This window comes from Pholis gunnellus, assembly GCF_910591455.1.
Source record: "Pholis gunnellus genome assembly, chromosome: 8".
Lineage (NCBI taxonomy): Eukaryota > Metazoa > Chordata > Actinopteri > Perciformes > Pholidae > Pholis > Pholis gunnellus.
In genome coordinates this window covers 6250374-6270244 of record NC_136534.1, presented here as the reverse complement: position 1 = coordinate 6270244, position 19871 = coordinate 6250374, and the positions used below count along the sequence as shown (strand labels likewise).

At 44.1% G+C, this 19871-nt stretch overlaps 1 protein-coding gene across 3 annotated transcripts in view; it reads left to right on the top strand.

Annotated features, from left to right (window-relative positions):
• Positions 1-19871, top strand: part of rims2a (regulating synaptic membrane exocytosis 2a) — a gene marked incomplete at both ends in the record, with an annotated part of 124855 nt that overhangs the window by 71773 nt on the left and 33211 nt on the right. Inside the window, 8 exons of one of the 3 annotated variants that reach the window (XM_079164693.1) lie at positions 1882-2012; positions 2438-2630; positions 2980-3137; positions 5446-5531; positions 8264-8402; positions 10934-11050; positions 14113-14298; positions 15929-16035. In XM_079164693.1, the coding sequence (XP_079020819.1) occupies positions 1882-2012; positions 2438-2630; positions 2980-3137; positions 5446-5531; positions 8264-8402; positions 10934-11050; positions 14113-14298; positions 15929-16035 (1117 nt within the window). Of the gene's footprint in view, positions 1-1881; positions 2013-2437; positions 2631-2979; positions 3138-3969; positions 3997-5445; positions 5532-8263; positions 8403-10933; positions 11051-14112; positions 14299-15928; positions 16036-19871 lie in introns of all 3 variants that reach the window. The other 2 variants (XM_079164694.1, XM_079164692.1) reach the window with 2 other exon arrangements.

Here is a 19871-nt window from a genome sequence, read left to right as displayed (position 1 = left end):
ACCTCCCAAATGGCAAACTGAACAAAGCTTTGAAAGTTTTCCTTCGCGCCGAGGGTCTCCTTTAATCAGTCATCTTTAATATCACGGAGCCTTTTCTCTTGGTTTTGGTTAATAACACGCAGTATACTCACTTTGTGTGAATCTATATTCTTGATTCAGGTAGCATGAAGGTTAACACTCCTACTTTGACACTGACAGTATGTTGTTTTACCTAAAAGTACCTTCAAGAAGCTTTATATGGACATTGTCATTATGCACAGAGCGTGCAGGTGAGATTTTTCAAATTTAGAGGAGTCTGAAGACATGACATGGCATTTGAATGGAAGTCAATAAGTGTTATTTTTACGTGTGTGCGTGTTAATGTATGCACTTTTGGAAAAGCTTGTATGTTTCAGTGAATTCGTTATCTGAAGTACACATTGTAAAGTCACATAGTTTGTATACGTGAGTTCTTTACCATGAACCACATGTTATCACTCATAATATAATCTACATGATTCCAAGGTGAATCTTTTCAGAGATATTTCACCATTCACAGATAGAACACTGTATTCATACTTTGCGGTATCTGGTATTTTGGTGGGCTGCAAGTTTCGAGATTACTTGGTACAATTTGTTTTCCCATAAGCCCTCTGCTGTCTGTTTTTGCATACATGAAATCCACTGACTTGAATGCTCTTTCTTGCGTTGCTGCACGTATAGCTGGTAGTTTCTTTTAAATGGCGCAGACCCTTTTCCACAATCATATTTTCAAAGAAGTATGGACAGAAGCTTAGAAGTTTTATTTCTCATTTCATCTACTTTCTGTAAGGCCTCAGTTGGAGTTTTTTCTTCTTCTAAGTGTCTTCTTTTGGAGTCCATACTTCCCTTTTAGTGTGAACTGTCTTCGATTCCTGTCGCAACAGCATGATTGATTTCTCCATATCGATGCCCATTAAATATCCGAGAGAACATTATTAGAGGCAGCATCATCACTGGTGGACGGTATCACTTCAACAGAGCACACTGTTCATTTTAGAGCATGTTGCCTTTAGCATTTCACTCCAATTCACTTCAGTGGAAATGACATCCGGGCCAAATGCATTCACTTCCATTCCATAAGATTTATTCGTCCCTGCAGGGGACGTTTTTAATGACCAACATAAACACATTCATTTTACAACACTTATCGTAATAGAAAAAAACAACACAAAGATATGTTTTGGCACCATGCACAAAAACACATCTTTTCATTAAAGGAGGGTCTCTTTAACCATCGAAACTAAAATATCATACATGCATTTTTAGCATCATCATACCATGTTAACACTGATACAGTAAGTCCATGTTTTATGAGCACTTAAAGCGATAGGTCTGATCTTTTTAAAAGGGGTCGTATGAGGTATTTATCCACAGTCAGTGTATCACTCACAGTACATGGCGGTCAGCAAGGCCCCACTTTGAAGAAACAGTCAGGAGCTGGTGCGGCCGTGCTGCTACTCCTGTCTGTTTCTCCAAACAGGGGAGGTGAAGTACAACATCTACTGTAGGTACACTGACTATGAATTAACTCATACAACTCCACTTCAAATAATCTGAACTATCTCTTTAAACTCTGATAAATTGTGCCGCCAAGCATGTGACCTGACATCATCTTAGCAGGTAGACACATTCCTCCTCTTCCTCAAAGGGTAAATACAGGAGAAGACTCGATGCTGTAGCCGAAAAACTGTCGGCTCCAATGAGATAGGTCTCAATAAAAGAAGACACAAATGCTCCTGTAGTAGCTATACTTCTAATTTGATGCAGTTGTCTTCTCCTGCATTAGTCCCTCTGTGTGTTTTTACTCCTGTTGTGCCCTGATCAGTCCCTCAGCAGGCTGTCTCTGCTCTGCCCCTGCAGGTCAAACTGTGGTATGACAAAGTGGGCCATCAGCTAATTGTCACCATCCTGGGCGCCAAAGACCTGCCAGCCAGGGAAGACGGCCGGCCCAGGAACCCTTACGTCAAAATCTACTTCCTCCCTGATAGAAGGTAAGAGTAGAAACAGTTACCATTTTACCCTCCCCACTCATTTAATGTCACTTCAATTCACTCCGTCCAGGAAGTTATTGGACATTAGTGGGCCAAACTGATTATATATCTTAGAAAATGGATTCTGTGTTAGTGTGGATTTTTTTTGGAACAATGTCACAAGGTCATGTATCAATGTCTTTTTTTAGCCGTTAGCATCAGGAAAGCCTGCAGGGATATAAGTGGATGTGTCTGACTACTTTGTTGGTCTTCTTGTTAAGCAGTTCTTTCTTATGCACTGATAGAATGCAGGAAGTGGACATTTTCCTCACTTTGCCATCTCATTGCCATCATCAGCATGCCACGGTGATGTGCTCTGTGCTGTGTCGTGTTGTTGATCTGTTGTATTCGTGGCTCTTCCCTATCATGGTTGTAAATAAAAACAGTTTGAATTATTGTTCCTCCAGCGACAAAAGCAAGAGGAGAACAAAAACGGTAAAGAAATCCTTAGAGCCCAAATGGAACCAGACCTTTATGTATTCGCCGGTGCACCGGCGGGAGTTTCGGGAGCGCATGCTGGAGATCACATTGTGGGACCAAGCCAGGGTGAGGGAGGAGGAGAGCGAATTCCTGGGAGAGGTAAGAAAACCAAACCCCACCCATCAGGGACACTCACTGACAGTATCTCAGCTAATCCGCTCGAATGGGGTCAAGCCCTTGATAAAGCTCTTACAAGGTTGTGGTGGTCCAGTCCTTGTCCAACACGGACAATGAGCTTTGGTGTTTTTATTTACTGTGTAAAACTGTTAAATAAAGAGGGAAGGGATTGTTTTGGATTGACGCTGACTCTAAGAGGTCTATGAGTATTGTGGCACAAGTGCGTGTTGCTGTAATTCCATCATTAAGAAAACAATGATGCTAGTTTGCAACCATTTGCAGTGAAAACATTTTTGACCGTGGACTTTTTTTTCTTCTTTCTCTCTGGCAGATCCTTATTGAGCTTGAGACGGCTCTTCTGGACGACGAGCCACACTGGTACAAGCTACAAACCCACGATGTGTCCTCCATCCCACTCCCACGTGCCTCCCCGAACACACAGCGCAGGCAGCTCCATGGAGAGAGTCCAACGCGACGGCTCCAGAGTGCGTAACCCCTCTGCCGCTGACGCATGTCACACACCTCTGATTGATGTCTTGAAATGAATTGGCAAGGCATAACGGAAGGGTCATGCCACTTAACATTTACAAACCATATCAGTTATAAAATGACTTTACTAAAACCAAAGACAACATTTTACTGTGTGGCTACATTTCAAAATGTACTTAACAATCTTGTCTACAGTAGAGCACACGAAGTAAAGAAAATGTGGGTAGAATATAAATGAATTGAAAGAATTACTGAAGTCGGTTCTCATTTTGTTCGCACTGCCTGTATGTACATGGGCAGGATTCCTTCCTTCTTTTTTACCGTGACACGGCAGTGTTAGTTTACCAGTATAAGTAAGAAATTAGGTACAAAATGTGAATTCTTTTACACACAAAAGCATGTTCCAGAGTTCAGGTGAAGCATTATGTGGCACCTCGGCAGTCTGAGTAGGTTGATCCAAGGTGATTTTCCAAAGTTACAATCTTTTTAATAAGAAAATTCTCTCTTTTTCTTTGTTGAGACTACCAACATTGTTATTGTCACGGTACTTGGCAGAGCTGGCATGCAAGGAACATCGCGGTTACAAGACGGCCAGCGAGTAGTGGTCATGTAGCTACGATCAGGATCAAATCACGATAGACTTCAATGGTTCCAAATTATTTTTGTATAGTGAATGATCAAGTTCTTGATATAGCAGATCTCATTTACAAACATACAGTAAACTTCTGGTTTCCTGCTTTAGCTAATTAAGGCTTTATTAACCGATGTAGTTTATGCGTACGTTGTGTTTGTCGGGCATGTCACATCAACTTTACTGCTTCTGCTTTTACAGACAAAGGCTCATATTCATACAACTCAGGTAAAGCCCCCCCCCCCCCCCCCCCCTCTTCCTCCCTCTCCCCAGTGCTGCTCTATGGAGCATCTCAGTGTTCTCCTGTCCTCTGCAAAGATGCATCTTTGTGCCCTGATCCGACCCTGTCCATCCCCCATGAAGGGTGCATGTCTCTGCTGCCTTACATGGACTTCAATGGGGGGGAGCTGGTGTACATTTTTACAGCACTTCGTCTGAAATCCACTCAGGGTATCCGACACATGCACGCTCCAGGGAAACAGAGATTAAGGACACAGTGGTCTCTCCCTCTCTGTGTAATCAACTACCTCACAATCCCGTCCTGCAACCCGGAAAACCATATCCTGCAAAACGTGATGTGCTAAAAACCCAGGCGATCTGCAGACACAATATGCTTTGATTTTGACCACTTGCCTTTCCTCTGTAATGCAAATTTAGTTTGGATTATTTTGGTCGTTACCAACATTTCCCCTTTTTAAGAATGCACAAAAAGCTTTTGGCAAACTCTGCAGCCCATTCTACGTCGCTTGTGTTTGTGTGTCTTGAACGTTGTCTTGATCATGGGAGGCAATAGGCGATGCTGGTGCGACACTTAAAACAGTGGTGGTGTCTTACGTTAGAGAAACGGAAAAAGTTGATTAGCTTTATGCCCAATACGTTATTGAGCTGGCGTCGTATTTTCTCTAACTGAACCCCCAAAAATAGCTCATTGTGTGGCCCTTCTCTCACCACTCTGTGAGCAGTTAGTGGTGAACGTGCTTCACGCGGCTGTACTGTAGTCCGCGTTACGCAGCACTGCCTCACTGTGCTGCTGCTACTACACCCCCCACCAGGATGGCTTTCTGGCCGTTTGTGTAAGTGTGAGGTGAAAGAGCTGACAGCTGTAAAAAGTCTCCAGCCAACTGAGATGAGAGGTTTGGAGCGGCGCTGCCAGAGTGCAGTACTTGTCATTTCTGATAGAGCACACTAGTCCGGTTGATTTAAGTTGACTGAACGGTGAAGGCGGTGTGTGTGTGTGTGTGTGTGTGTGTGTGTGTGTGTGTTGGGGGGCTTCAGGGAGGGGTTCATACTTTAAAGAGAGGGGACAGGGAAGGGCAATAAGGCTTCTGGGTAAGATGAAGAAATAGCTGTAACGCCACATCACTTCTCCCACCCCCACCTTCACATGCAAATTGAATGATTGAATGTATTGCCTCAAAGTGCCACAGTTCAGATGAAGACAGAGCTCCTGTTTTTTTGTTGTTGGCGTGGATCAGTGGAATGCGGCGTTATTTGTTACAGCTGATGCATAATTTGACATAAATCATCCAAAACGCTCTCCTACAGGACCGTTTGTGGTAGTTGTGGGGTATGATGACGGGTGCACATCTTAGGGAGGCATAAGAAAAAAGAAAAAAAAGGGTGAATAAATGAACGAGGGAATGAAGATGTCTCTTGTATTTTCCAATGTTTCTCTCTGTCTCTTTATCTCGAAGGATCCCAGAGGATAAGTGACAGCGAGATCTCAGACTACGATTGTGAAGACGGCGTCGGGGTAATAACAGGTAATATATTATGGTCATATTAACAACACTCATGAGTGCATGTAAATGGAATCTGAAAAAGCAAAATGAGCCAGTCTGGAGGTAAAGTGGCAGCATAGTTTGAATTGTTTATTGGGCTGTTTCACCAGACCGTATTATATTTTTCAATTTTATTTTAACCTCACCACCTACATGCCACCATCCGTCAAATGCCTCCGTGGCCTGAACAGCTTACAATACTGTTATATATCATATTAGCAGGGTGAAATGCTGCAGCCCATCAGCAGCAGCACAGCGAGGGAGCACTGAGATTTTGCCTGCCTCTGCACTGCTAGTTGCTGTTCCGCTGTGCTCACCGAGGCTCCAGCAGCACGCCCACGCTGCACATTAGAAGAGGAGAAGTTAGCAGCCAGAGAGCCAGAGAAAAAACGGCAAAAAGAAAGACTGAAAAGTACTTGGTGTTTGCCCACATACCATGTCAACCTTGAAGGAAACCGTGCTGAAAGAGGCAGCAAAACATAGAGACTTGCTTTTGTTTTCTCATGCACAAGATAGTAATGCAGTATGGTCTTTGTTATCCTCTTTCAATTAAAACCATCCCTCTTTTTGTTCCCTTTCGCTTGAAGACCGCAGAAACTTGCCGACCTTGTTTGCAGGAAAGCTGTTGGTAAATCTCGGGTGGAGGCAGCTGCTGCCTGCACTGTTGATTTAGCGTGTGGTAATAGTTCACATTTCAGTCAGTAGATGCCGGGAGCCACAGAGACAAAGAGAGGGAAAGAACGTGGGACATAGAGGAGAAATGCATCGGAGAGAGAGAGAGAAGAGAATAGATTCAGCATCGGCCTGGACTCGCTGATGATACTGTAGCTGAGGGAAATCCCCCTCCAGTCCAGCCTCTTTAACATTCTCATCAGCCCCTGACTGCCTCACCATGCCAGGCAGTCACCTTCACTTCATTCACAGTGAAGGGAATACCCCTTCGTTCAGCCTTGGTCGCACCCTCCTCTTTACACAGGCTGCACCACATCTCAGTCTACCCTGCAGTCTTTGCATTAAAGGGACAATTCACCCCCAAAATCAAAAATACATGTTTTTCCTCTTACCTGTAGGGCTATTTATCAATCTAGACTGTTTTGGTGTGAGTTGCCTCGCTTTGGAGACAGAGATGTCTGCTATCTCTCTTCATATAATATGACTATATGGCACTCAGCTTGTGGTGCTTGAAGCGCAAAAGAACTGCATTTGAAAAATCTGAAATGGCTCTTTCCAGAAATCATGACCTAGTTACTCAAGATAATCCACAGACCTCGTTGGGAGCAGTCTCATGTAGGAACTATTTTCTTTCTACCGAACTACACCCGCTAACCGAATCAGCGTGCAGAAGGAAGTGTATTTTGGGGTGAGCTGTCCCTTTACACTGCTGACACTATTACTTTTAAAGGGGGACGAGAAAAATTTTTTATCGCATTTTATTTCCCGGCAAACTAACTACCCGGTTTCTAGTTGTCCGGTCCATTCAGTACATCATAGGTGAACTGTCCCTAGTAATTAACGCACAGATACTGCTTATGTCTTTCAAAGTATAACTCCTGTTATTGGACTCTTTTGATGGAATTTTAGAAGTGAAGTCACATGTTTAATATTTTGTACAGTACAACTAGATTTGCTTTGACCCTCAGTCCCGTCCCTACTGTCCTTCTGCTCCGATGCAGCCCGCTCCTCTGGTTCAATCCTATTAATCCTTAGTGAAGGTTCTCCTCTTTAGACGTGCTCAACAGACGGGCTGTACTCGTGCGTCAGGCAGCCTGTGAAGAGGAAGAATAGATGTGTTTGGGCTCTGCATGGTGTTCAATTGCTCTGCTGCAGGAGGCTCTGTGTTGGAGCTGTGGCAGATGAATTCCTTTTTAAATCCTATCTGCATCATGATGAAGAAAAGATATTGTTAATTTCTTCTCCTTTTTAACTTTTGTTTATTAGGATTGGTATGCAAATGGTCAGAAATGATCAGAATTTCAGAATTGGTCCACTTGCGATTAAGATAAATGACTTAGTTTGAATATTTGAATCTGTCTGTGTGGTCAACTCTTATCATATTTCAGTCAAACTTCCTCTCGTGAAGGTCAACATAACATTATCTCTAACTTTTCCTACCTTTCCTTCTTTTCCAACGTTTGATTCAAGGTTTTCCTTAACTCATTTGAATGTGCTATACACTCTATTGAATATCAATCAAGTTTAATAGTGCTAAGCATTGACCTTAACCATGGCGGCAAGCCACGTCTGATTATCGGTTAATGAACTCTTTCAAGTTCAATGGACCAATCAGCCTCGCAGAGAAAATTCATTATAATGTTTCAGTTTTTTTTTTTTTCTAAGGTTTTTTTCATGCACAATGTTAACACAGCAGATGAATTCCACCTATATTGAAACTTAGACCTCGTTTTGTGGAATATGGAAACTCAGCATAATGAAAAAAGAAAAGCTGTGCCTCTGCAGATTAGCATTTTAGCACACGTTTTATAAAGTTTGGTCCGTTATTAAAGGCTGCGGGTTAAACTACGTCTGCGTCATTAGCTGCCATCATTTTTCATGATCAAATGCAGCACATTTAGCCATATCCCTCGCTCAGAAATACAGAAAATTCACAAGGTGTTAAAGGGAAATTAGACACAGAAATGTTCTGAAAAACAACAACACCCTCTTCATCTTGTCCCTCCATCCCTCCCTTCCTCTATCTGTTCTTGTCTTCCCAGACTACCGGCCAAATGGCAGAGACTTCCAGAGCTCCACGCTGTCCGTTCCCGAGCAGGTGATGTCGTCTAACCACTGCTCTCGGTCGGCTGATATTAACCGGGCGCGGTCGCGCTCTCCCAGCGTTCCCCCACCCTCCAGGTAACTACTGGGCTGGATTTCTGGGTGGAAACTCTCTGTTTTGTTGTTTCATTTAACCCCCTGTTGAAACCCTTTTAGCCTTAATTTCCTTGAAGGGGTCCATAGGGTTTAGGGACTGTACTGCCTTCTAAATGCCACATCATTAGCCCCACGTGTATGAATGAAGCAATATTTCTCGCGTTACTCTGAATGCCTTACATAAACATGAGGCGATGTGCCCCTCGCCCCCCCCCTTGGCCAGTATGGGTCAGTGTGTGGTGTGTAAACTACATGAGGGGTGATCCGGTCCACTTCTGTCACACAGCAGAAGTCTGGACCCAGCCTTTGACCTTAGGCCTTCTCAGTACAGCTCTTCCACTAGAGTGGACCACCACAGTGTGTCCGAAGATAACTACTCACCTGACAGGTACACACACACACGCGCTCCAGCTTACACTTGTGTCCAGTGGATGCATGCACATACGCGGGCATGCATGGAGCAGATGCTGACAAGCACAAGTGGGGGCTGGTGAGCAGAAATGCAGGGAGGTGTTTATGCACGCATACACTTAATGCACGAGGCCGTCTGCCTTTAACTCTCTGGGAACTGATGTTGTGTGTGGGCACTTTTAATCTCTCTTGTATTCCTGCTTTTAGAGAGAAACTTTCTCCATTCCTTGGAAATAATTTATCATAATATTTTTAAGCCCGATACAAAAGCGCGGATTCAAATAAATTGCATCACAGTTAAAATCCTACATGAACACTAGACTGTACGACTGCACCACGTAAGAGGAGTAATTAACAAATAGGTATTTTCCATCTTATATCAAGGATGCAGGAAACAATCCAGTGCTTCAAATGCTGCATACAGCTTGCATCATTTGCATGTATCTCGCTATCTTTATGGAAAAGGTGATCGAGGGGAAGTGGTCAGTTATCCCCCATCAGCACTTTTTTTCTGTGAGGGTTTGGAAAATGTTGCTCCAAGAGTCCAATCATAGCCTTGGCAGTGCCAGACCGCAGCTACTTTCCCCCGTCCAATTAAGTTTATTTGATATTTCTGAGGCTTGGCCTAAATCAGTGTCAGACGCAGAAAATGCACTTATCTAAATTGTCTGGGACAGTGCTCACTCGAGTGTATTTCAGCTGCTTTAATTAACAGTGGCCGGTTATTTATTATAAACAGTTTAAAATGACACAGGAAATGAGTCACAGAGAATTTGGAAATGTACCAGAACAAATCTTGTTTTTGCAAATGTCTCCCATGTGTTTTCCTACTTTTTGAAATGTTGTGCCTGTAAAAGAAGAACTCGTATGTAATGTGCATGGTCTTAAGTTGTTTTAATCATGCAGTAGAAGTGACACCAAGCAGGTTTAGGTGCTTGGACTTTGCTTCTCCGCTCCTCCCTCTGTGAATGCTGCCGGTGTGCTCGGTGTACCGCTTTCATCCGTCGATGTGGTAAAGCTGAGGAAGACATCTTCTCAGCACCTCTCATCTTCCTCGCCTATTCCCCCCCCCTCTTTGAAACCGTCACATCAACCTTTCCTCTGAGCTTTCTCACTCTCTTTACGTCGTTATTTCTTTGAGAAATCTCTCTCCCTCCGTTTCCTCACACCTCCATCTGTCTGCCTATGATTCTGTGTCTCTCCTTTCCTCCTCCTCCTCCTCCTCCTCCTCCTCCTCCGCGTCTTCCTCGGCGCCATCTCAGATCCATCTCTGTCTTCTCTCCTCCCTCCATGTGGTCGCAGCCATTTTCTCACCCTACCTCGAACCAGACATACTCAGCCTATTGATGATCCTCAAAAAGACCCCAGGTAGACTTTTACCTGAGCATGCATGAAGCCCCATCTCAACTCCAACCCGCAACCCCTTTCTTTTCTTTGAGGAAGTCTTTCATTTGAGCGTTGAACACATGGCACTGACACGATGGCATGTCTTCAATCACTGTAGTCAATGCACAACGTGTTTTTTTTGGGGATGCACTGAAGTGGATGCTTCATGTTATCTGGCCATTGTCAGTGACATCAGCGTTGTGTTAAGTATATATTTCTTCTGCAAAAGACCAAATGTATACATTCTGTGTGTGTGTGTCGTACAGTACATTGAGGAAATGAGTGGCCGTACACTTCATCCATCCGGTATCAGCATTGCTTATTCTCTCTTTTCATCACCTCAGTCATTCTCATGCAAACATTCCTCTCGTTTTGCTCCAAACATTTTGCCATGTGAGCAAGTGTGATGACCACCAAAGAGTGACTACGGCAATACTGAACATGGATAAGTGTTCGTTGGTTGTGAAGTTTTGTCCAGCAGAGGTGGTTTCTCCCTCAAACGTTCATAGGATAGTAGTGTTAGAATTCAGCTTATATGTAATCACTGTGGATCTGTACTATAGGCATGTTTTCAGGCAGAGAACAGTATGCAATGGAAAAGAAATGGTGTACTCCAAGTTGTCTTCCCTTGCAGTTTATTTTGTTTTTCATGTTGCTTCCCCTTTTGACGGAGAAAGAAATTAAATGCTGACCAGCTGTTGATATTTTCCCGCCAGCCGCAACCATCGCGTGTACCCAATCTGCCGAGAGGAAGCAGTCAGGTTACTGCGTTCCACTAGGATGGCCCGCGCCTATTCTGAGGGCGCCTACTCCTCCGACTATGACTACGAGAGGTATTGACATGCACTGCCGCTGCATCCGTGCATCCGCCATCTTGTGGTCCCCTCAAGTTGTCCCTCGTCCGTCTTTGATTTATCCGTGGTCGTACATGTGATGGCAGAAAATGATATCCCTGTCTCGATATCGGTTTTTGCTAAAAGCGTCATCACAGCTCTGAAGTTGCGTAGATGTGAAACGGTAATACACAACTGCCTCTGTATGTCGAGGCCTCAGAGCTATTTGTGTTGCTGACGCCGGCTCTATGTCTCCTGGTTGTTGGGTTAATTGCTGGCCAGCCACCTTACTGTCTATTCGTTGATGTCCTTGTTTATGTACCCATGTACATTATGCCAACAGCAATATGTTGCTCAGTGGTGTGTGTCAATATTACTGTTGTCCTTCATTTTTACATGCTATTGGCAGCTGCGTATCGCTCACCTGTACAATGGCATCTCTGATGCATTGCTCTGGGCTGCACAGTAGTTTTGTAAATTCCGTGTTTTGCCCTTTGGCTTCTAGTGTCTGGCCATCATGGGCGGCCAGGCCGTTCCAAGCAGCCATAGAAAGGCCTGCTGACACCCATCCATCCACCCCCAGGACCCACGCCAGCATCCTGATGCGCCAATAAAAAGAAAGACCCCCTCCCCCCTCCCCCCTCCCCCTACAGAGAAACGCTGTCAATGACTCTACTTTTCTCTGTCTTCAATCTTTCGCCTGCTGCCGTCTGGCTTTCAGTCAGGAATAACGTGACGTTTGTGCCATTTCTCTGCGCTCCAAGAGGAAAAAAAGTGATGAGTCCTCAGAACCCAGCCCGAGAGCCTGACTGACTTTATTAAAGTGTCACAAAGTTTCCCTGAGGCCCGGCTTGGCTCGACTTCAGGCTCAGCCTATAGCCCAGATAGCCATTAACGAGAGCCCTCCGTCTTCTTCTCTCTCTCCCTTTCTTTTTGTCTGAGCGGACAGAGAAAGGAAAGTAGCCAGAATCTCGGTCTTATCCACAGAGGAGTAGAATAGATTTCCCTCCTCTCTTCATACAGATACAGTTTGTTTCTGTCTGCACCCTGGCAGAGTAAAAGCAACACTAGGAACTGAAAAGAAATGAGGACAGAGCAAAGAAACAGAAGGCAAATGGAAGAGGAGACAAAGATGAGCAGCGGAGAGCATTAGTAGAGTCTAAGCCTTTTGGCAAGTGTCTTAGTTTAGGTGATTTCCCCTCAGAACATGAGAAAATGTGTTTTATGGTTCTGTTTAAGTGCATCGCCCCAGGGTCTACCTTGAGTGGGACAAAGCCTGCAGCGTGTACGCATAAAAAAAAAAAGCAGCTTTTCCAAGTACAGAAACTAATATTTTGGACTCGGTTTGAATCCAGAGAGAACGTAGTGAGCGGTGCTATTCCAAAGTGCAGTCTGTTGTGGCGACATCCATCAAATTACACCTAATGAGAAGTTTGATTTGCAACAGACATAACCTTCACATTACCCATAAATCCTTGGCCATAACAACCTCACGATGTGAATCCACTAATGATTATGTTGACCATTACTGTGAATGACTGCAGATGAAGAATGTTAAAGGCTACTTAAGGTCGCTGACTGATGGGCCTTTGTTTTGCTATTGGAGACAAAAAGGACATCTCCTCTACTGGACAATTTTTCATCCTGCAAAAGGCTGTAGACACTACAAGGCTCTGACAAGATTTACTTTTTAATTCAAATTCAAATGATTCAAATGACTCCAAAGGGAAAGAAAATCTTCCATATTCCCAGAAGAATTTAACAAAGTTACAATTTAGAAAGAAATCTTTTGGTGTCTATTAGCCTTTTTACCAGCAGCTCCCAGCTATTTGTATCTTTAGGACACCAACATGTCTCCTGTGCTTTAGGATAAGAATGGTGAAATGGTTTAGTTAAATACTGTTTGTTTTATTAATCATAAAAACTGTTGAAATGCAACTGTTGAAATACTTAAGATTCACCAATATAACTTTTACAGTTTCACCAACAGTGTGCATGCTCTTAACGTCTCTGAATTCATGTCCAAAGTTGAATATTTCCTTCACTTTTTTGATGAAATCAAATGAAAATGATTTTATCTTGCTATTTCCTCTCTGCAAAGTGAAATAATATCCATGTACACTATTTATGATTTAGTTTCCTGGTTGAGAAACCTCACCTGCTTCTTTCCTCCAGCTCTTCAGACCAACAAGATTTTGCCTTCATCCTCACTGTGCCAAAAATACTTTCCATGGATGTGCATTTTTCAGGAGATAACAGATATGACAAGCCAAAAGCAATGTAAAGATGCACTTCACTTTTCCCTCACATCTCACTCTACCTCAAACAGACCGTAAATGAACAGTCACTCACCACCTATAGACAGCACATGGTCCCTGCCACCAACCTGAGGACCTCACTCTTAAATTCACTACAGGACCTATAGGCCACACAGGGTGCACCTAGCCCTTTTGACATTTTACTCTCCGAGAGTTGTTGAATAATTTCATGTTGTCACTCTAAATGACCATACCTGAATTTTTGCTTGTTTAAGAAAATGTACTGCAAATAAATCACATATCCTTGACATAACAGCAGAGCTGTTTCCAAAGCAGGCTGTAGAGTAGTTTTTTGAATGTGCGATTCCGACTTAACATGCAGTATTAAGATACATTCATTGTTTGGTAGTCATTGACAGTGAATACCATGTCAAATGCAGATAGATTTGCACCCACATTGCAGTGCAAGTGTAGTGAAATGTAACCATAACTAAAGCATACACAATGTTCATTCGGATTGCAATACTTTTGAGTGGCAAGTTGATTCCCATACAAAAGGAAGAAAAGTTGAAATTGGACTGTATGATATGGAAAATGTTTAGCAATGTAAAGTCTAGTATGTGATTCGTAGTAAAACGTGCAACAACAAAAAAACTGGTAGGTTACTGAAACATGCATTTTGGATGAATTTTGAGGGTGCTGCAAATTTCTTTGCCCTCCATACTGTCCACCCTGCCAAGCATACTGTCCCTGCCCTGCTGGGGCCCCACTGAGTGCCTGCCTATCTCTCAATAACCTCTGTAGGAACCACGGAGCCATGGATAGACACGAGTATCACAGCAGGTCCCGCTCTGCAGACCAGCGGCCCACTATAGAGCGCCCCACGTCCCGCTCGCGCTCCACTGAACGCCCCCACGACTCTTCGCTCATGAGGTCCATGCCGTCTCTGCCATCTGGGAGGTCCGCCCCCCCCTCACCTGCCTTGACGAGGTGTGACCCAGATCAGAGACGCTAACCATCTTAGCACAGAAGCAAACTGGAGTTTTAGCTGTACAATCATTTCCCTGAGGCATAGCTACTCTGGAGGGAGAGATAATTTAAACATTAGCTTAAAACATCAATACGTAGACCAAAAGAAAATCACAGTAACATTATTAGACCAAAGCCCAGAGAATTCATTACGTTTACTATTATGCTGCTAACTGGGAATATGCCATATAGACATACAGAGGTCTTATAGAGGTTAGTTAGCCTAGCTACCAGCCTAGCTACCTAGCTTACCCAAATAGCTTTATATTAGGCTATTTAGGTAAGCTAGGTAATGTTAGCCCACTGACTTCATGATTTGCTTGTCATTAATCAAAAGAAGGAGTAATTGTTTTTAATATTCTCATGTTTTTTCTTGCTAAGCTACAGGTCTAGCTACTAAATATAGATCAGCTCCTTTGTGAAAATCCCTGGTTCTTCTAAATCAACCAATAGGATTATTTCTGCCCCCAGAGCAGCTCTACCTCTGCTAAATGTTTGCATCACTAGAACCTTTGTAGAACTCAAACCAGTACAGACTCCGTCCCACCCACCCCGAGCCTGACTAACTCACAGAATGAACCAGAACAAAAAAAAAAACAACAACACATCACCACCACCTAACTCCCACCCTCCCAATACCCTGCTTCCCCGCCTCACCTCACTTCACCCCACCCACCTCCCCCTCACGACTACCTCCCACCTAGCCACTTTCTGTTTTGTCCCCAAAAGCACCGGTGCTGTATTTTCTTTACCCATGTTCCAGGCACGACACCCCCGACACCGTAGGGGGCGTGCTGGCGTTTTAATTTGGAACACACTGCTCATACGCTTGCGTGAGTATAGCAGTGATGGGCCGACTTTGATTCCATTACTAACATCAACTGATGCCGTTTATCCTGTGATGGCATTTCTGTTTCCTTTCTTCTTTTGTTTTGAGTTGAAGCCTTTTGGGGACAGTCTGAACGCATGGTCGCACTGGTCTGCCGTTCCTGCATTGAACTCTTCTCTCCTTGCAGCGTGATGAGTCGGCTGCACATGCGGTTCACACCTGGCATCTTTTTTTATTGCAGCTCAGTTCCCTACAGTTGATGTGTCCCTCCACTCCCATGCCATGTGCCAAACTTCATTGCTGTGTGCATTGGTTTTAGATCTTTACAAAGTTACTAAATGCTATACATTTTTGCTATAAATAACTCTTTACATGGAGCTATGTAACCACTATTAGTTCTGTCTCGTTCAAAAAATGTTATTTGATTTTTTAAATTCAACATTAAATTCAGCTTTAAATCATAAAACAAATACAATGATCTCTGTCACTGATTATCTCCAATTGAGCCTGACAGTGACATCAAAATAAGTAAAGATGTGATCCAACCTATATGATAAATTATCAAACTGGTGTCATAGTAGAGAGCTCTACTTTTTTATGTTAAGCTTTACCTCCTGAAATCAAACTTTCCATTTTTTTGGAAAACGCAATTACTTTTTTCACACTGTGATGTGGGTGTGACATGGCCAGGCCCTGCATCCACCATCAGATCTTGTCCTAATTTGTGTCCCACCCCGTTGTCCGCCACTTTTTGTCATGTAGGGCGCATCCTCGTAGTGGATCGGTCCAGACCAGTCCCACCAGTACCCCCATGTCCAATAGACGAGGACGACAACTCCCACAGCTTCCACCCACGGGGAAAGAGAGAAGTAAGTCACCTTGGTTGTTTTCTATTTGTATTACAGGGTCTGTGAAGAGACGTGAAGACACCATGAGCCTCATGATGATATCGTTTTTATTTGGTGGCCCAACTGATTGGGGCTGGGAAGCAGCGGTTGCTGACTTTCAAGCTTCATTTTTGACTGTAAGATGTTTCTTTGCTGGTGGAAACTTTGAGCATTAGCTATAGGTCATATCTTATACACGAGGATTTTTCCTTGCTGTTGTTTATTGCTGTTTACTTTTGCCTGCCACCCATAACATTTCCACTCGGTTCCCTTTTCCATTTCTCTCTCTCAGAAGATGGAGACGAAGGAACAGAGCCTAGTGAAGGTCTGTACCTGAATGTGCGGGTTTAGTCTTTCAGGCTGGGCGCGTTGAGCGCGCACCTTACTCTGAAGGCCCAAACCCAGTCTGCAATGGCGGGCGGCTGGGTTTACTGGAGGCTACTCGGTGCTCCTTGAACCCTCCCTCTGTTGCAGCTGTGTTTAACGTACGGTTTGGATGTCCTGTACCATTGTGTTGTGCTGACCTGTAGGCTTGTCTGGATTCTACCATTGATTGTACCAGTGTGGTGTGTTTTGAGTTACACTCTCAACATATTTTTGTGTCTGTCTTGGAGTTATTGATTAATTTAAACTATTTGGACTGCTGAGATACGTCACTAAAGCTAATGATTCTGTATCAACTAAACTGGGTACGCTTGTTCGCTGAGGAACGCTTGTTCCTCAGCACTCCTTTAACAAATGTTATGTGTTGTAGCGACTTGTGACGTGTGCCTTAAGAAGAGCCGCGATGAAAGCGGTGATTATTGCACTCGTGTCTTTGAAACAGACGCAGTGGAAAAACAAAGCCTTTTGCAGCTTTGCAGTGATTGTAAGGGAATGATTGGGTCAAAGATAGAAGGGGGGGGGGGGGGGGGCGCTCCAACAGTTCTGGAGGACTTGTCAAAGCACTCGCAGAACTCTTACATCATTGTCAGAGTCCACGAGGGCTTTCCCTGTCTTCTGTACAGCGGCCAACAAGCCTGTCTCTCTGTCTCTCTCTCTGTCTCTCTCTCTCTCTCTCCATCTTCCTCACGCTCTTATTTACTCTCTCTCTCTCTCTCCTGCCTTTCCTCTGTATCTGTGCCATCTTTTTTTTTTATCACTCTGAAGCTCTCTCTGTCTGGACCTCTCCATCGCTCCTTTGTGTCGCCTTTTCCTCTTTATTCCCGCCCCAATCTCTCTTTCTACTTTTTCTCCTTGTCAGACAGTTTATCCTTTCTCACTTCTCTCTCTCTTTCCCTCCTTTCTTTCTTTGTGCTTCTGTTTCTTTTTCTCTCTCTCTCTTTCTCTCTCTCTCTCTCTCTCTCTCTCTCTCTCTCTCTCTCTCTCTGCCTTACCTTGCAGGACAGTGGCAGTGTGTGGGCAGTGGGGGGAGTTATTGATCTGACCTTGTGCTGCAGCTCCCACAGAGCCGTACGGCACTCGGCTTATGTAATGCAAATGTCGTGTGTGTGTGTTTGTGTGTGTGTGTGTGTGGCGTTTTATGGACTGGATCTTGTTAATGCCCTGTGCTGGTTACAGAGAAGAGCTGGACTGTTGATAAACCTGCTATTGTTTCGTCTCGCTGCTGTGTTTCAAACTATAGTCATACCTCACACTTGCACGAACCTAATTGTCTTGTATGTTATTTGTTTACGTGTGGCAACTCCTAAGAGGGAGCAGGGGAGGAGCCCGGGGCGTCTAAACCCCAAAATGGTCGCTCAGGTGTGTGTGTGTGTGTGTGTGTTTTTTTGACTACTACAGAAACAACCTTCAAACCCAATCCATGTGTTTTTCTCCATTTTCTCGAAATGCTGCATGATTTTTCCTTTTAAAATCACAATGGATATGTTATAAGTACAAGCTCAGTTACGACCTTGTTTTGGGATGAGAGTGATGTACAGTACGTGTATCTGTACAGTACATTCATCCACAGGCTTGAATGAACGGCCAGACTGTTGGCAGAAAGTGGAGTTCCCCACAGTTTCCACTTCCTACTTTCCCATCTGTTTATGTGGCGTGCTTCTGTCCTTTGACTGCGCCGTGCTATTACTCAACACTGCCATAGCTGTAGTGCTGGTTTCAGTGGAAACAGTGTAAGGTTTGTAAAAAAAAAAGAAAAGCCACATTATCTTGTGGATCTGTAGATGTCTGTGCCTCTGTGTTTGAGCACGTGCAGAAATGAGTTGCCATGTGAATGTGACTTACAAGTATGGGGCTTTCAGATGTCCATCGTTTCACGAGCCTCCATCTGTCTCTCTCTACTAGCAGCAGACTGTGAGGAAAAACCCCAAGGCCCACCGGTAAATGGGAGGAAAGGCAAGTAGCCAGAGTAGTGTGATGGCGTGAGTTTGCTGTGTGGACTTTCTCGGTCAACACGAGTTCTTCATGTGTGACATTCGCTCGCATCTGTGATTCTCATTACTGCTCTACTCTTGGTGACTCTTCTTTCTTATTAGCCCGTACGAAAGTTCCCTTTGTCCACACGCCATCTGTTATATAGACGGAGTGTGGTTAGTTTCGTATGGAGTTGATTTGGAGTGATCAAATGTAAGAGTTGTGCGTAGCTGCAGCTGATGTTAATATGTACAGAGAGCTGTCGTTGTGATCTCTGCTAGTCTCTGTCCCCGTCTGGCTCCAGGACGGCCCAAATCTGCTGTCTACTGTAATAGAAATCCACCTCACAGAGAAAGAGCTCTCGACTGTATTTGCATCGTGAAATCGCCAATCATTTTAATATGACATGGAACACTGAACACATAGACACACACTCAGTACACTCAGTGCAGTGCTTCCTTATTAAGACTGTCAGTTTCAGTCATACATAACTCTTTGCCTTTTTTAGCCACAAATTAAGATAGATTATTGCATCCCAACACATTAAGCGTAGTGTTTGGGGGAATTCTGTGCATTTCACTTTGCCGTAGAAGTACTGCAGAGTCTAATCTCCTACGTTTAGACCATCCTGGACTGTTACCTTTGTTGGCCAGCAGATGGAGCAAAGTTCATTATGTTTGATGAGGAGCTGTCCATGAATTCAGTGCTGAAGTGGCAAAGAGGTCTTTCTCTTGGCCTCTGTTATCACTGCTAAATACCTCTCAAAGTTCTCTTGTCAATCCAGGGTCCCTGAGATGGCTGTAGCGTGCAAACCAGTGTGTGTGTGTGTGTGTGTGTGTGTGTGTAAATCTGTACCGTATGTGTGTGCGTGTCTCGCTGTAGAAGTGACATGGGAGGACCAGCAGCGAGGGCTGAATGGCTCTCTGTCTGACGGAGGGACACAGCCACACTCCTCCCTCACTGACGCAGGTTGGTTGGTCTGGGTGTGGATTTCTGACACTTTAAAACTCCACGTTTCACTTTGATAGAATATTCAAAATTTCGGGCACAATCAACCGTATGAGTCCATGAACAGTAAAAACACTCACTGAATCAGTCCCAACGGCGCGCTCGCTGTAAACGCCACAAAGGTAATGCTGCCACCTGACGGTGCATTTTAGTGCATCACGGCGATGAGGCGGCGCCTCGTCATGACGGAGTGAAAACGCTTCTTTCAGAATGAGTCGGCCTTTGTGGTAAGTTTGTGCCGTAACTGCGAGGACTCGATCAGCCGGCAACGTATCCGTCATCTGACGTTTGGGCCTGAGCGAAGCACCAAATCTGCTTACTCGTGTAATTCTCTGTCAACTGAGCGTGTCACTTCAATAATAAGAACCAGGGGTTGCATTAACAAACATATAGGCATTTTAAACCAACCAAACTGTATAACAATGGTAACTCATGCTGTCCCACATACCTGTTAT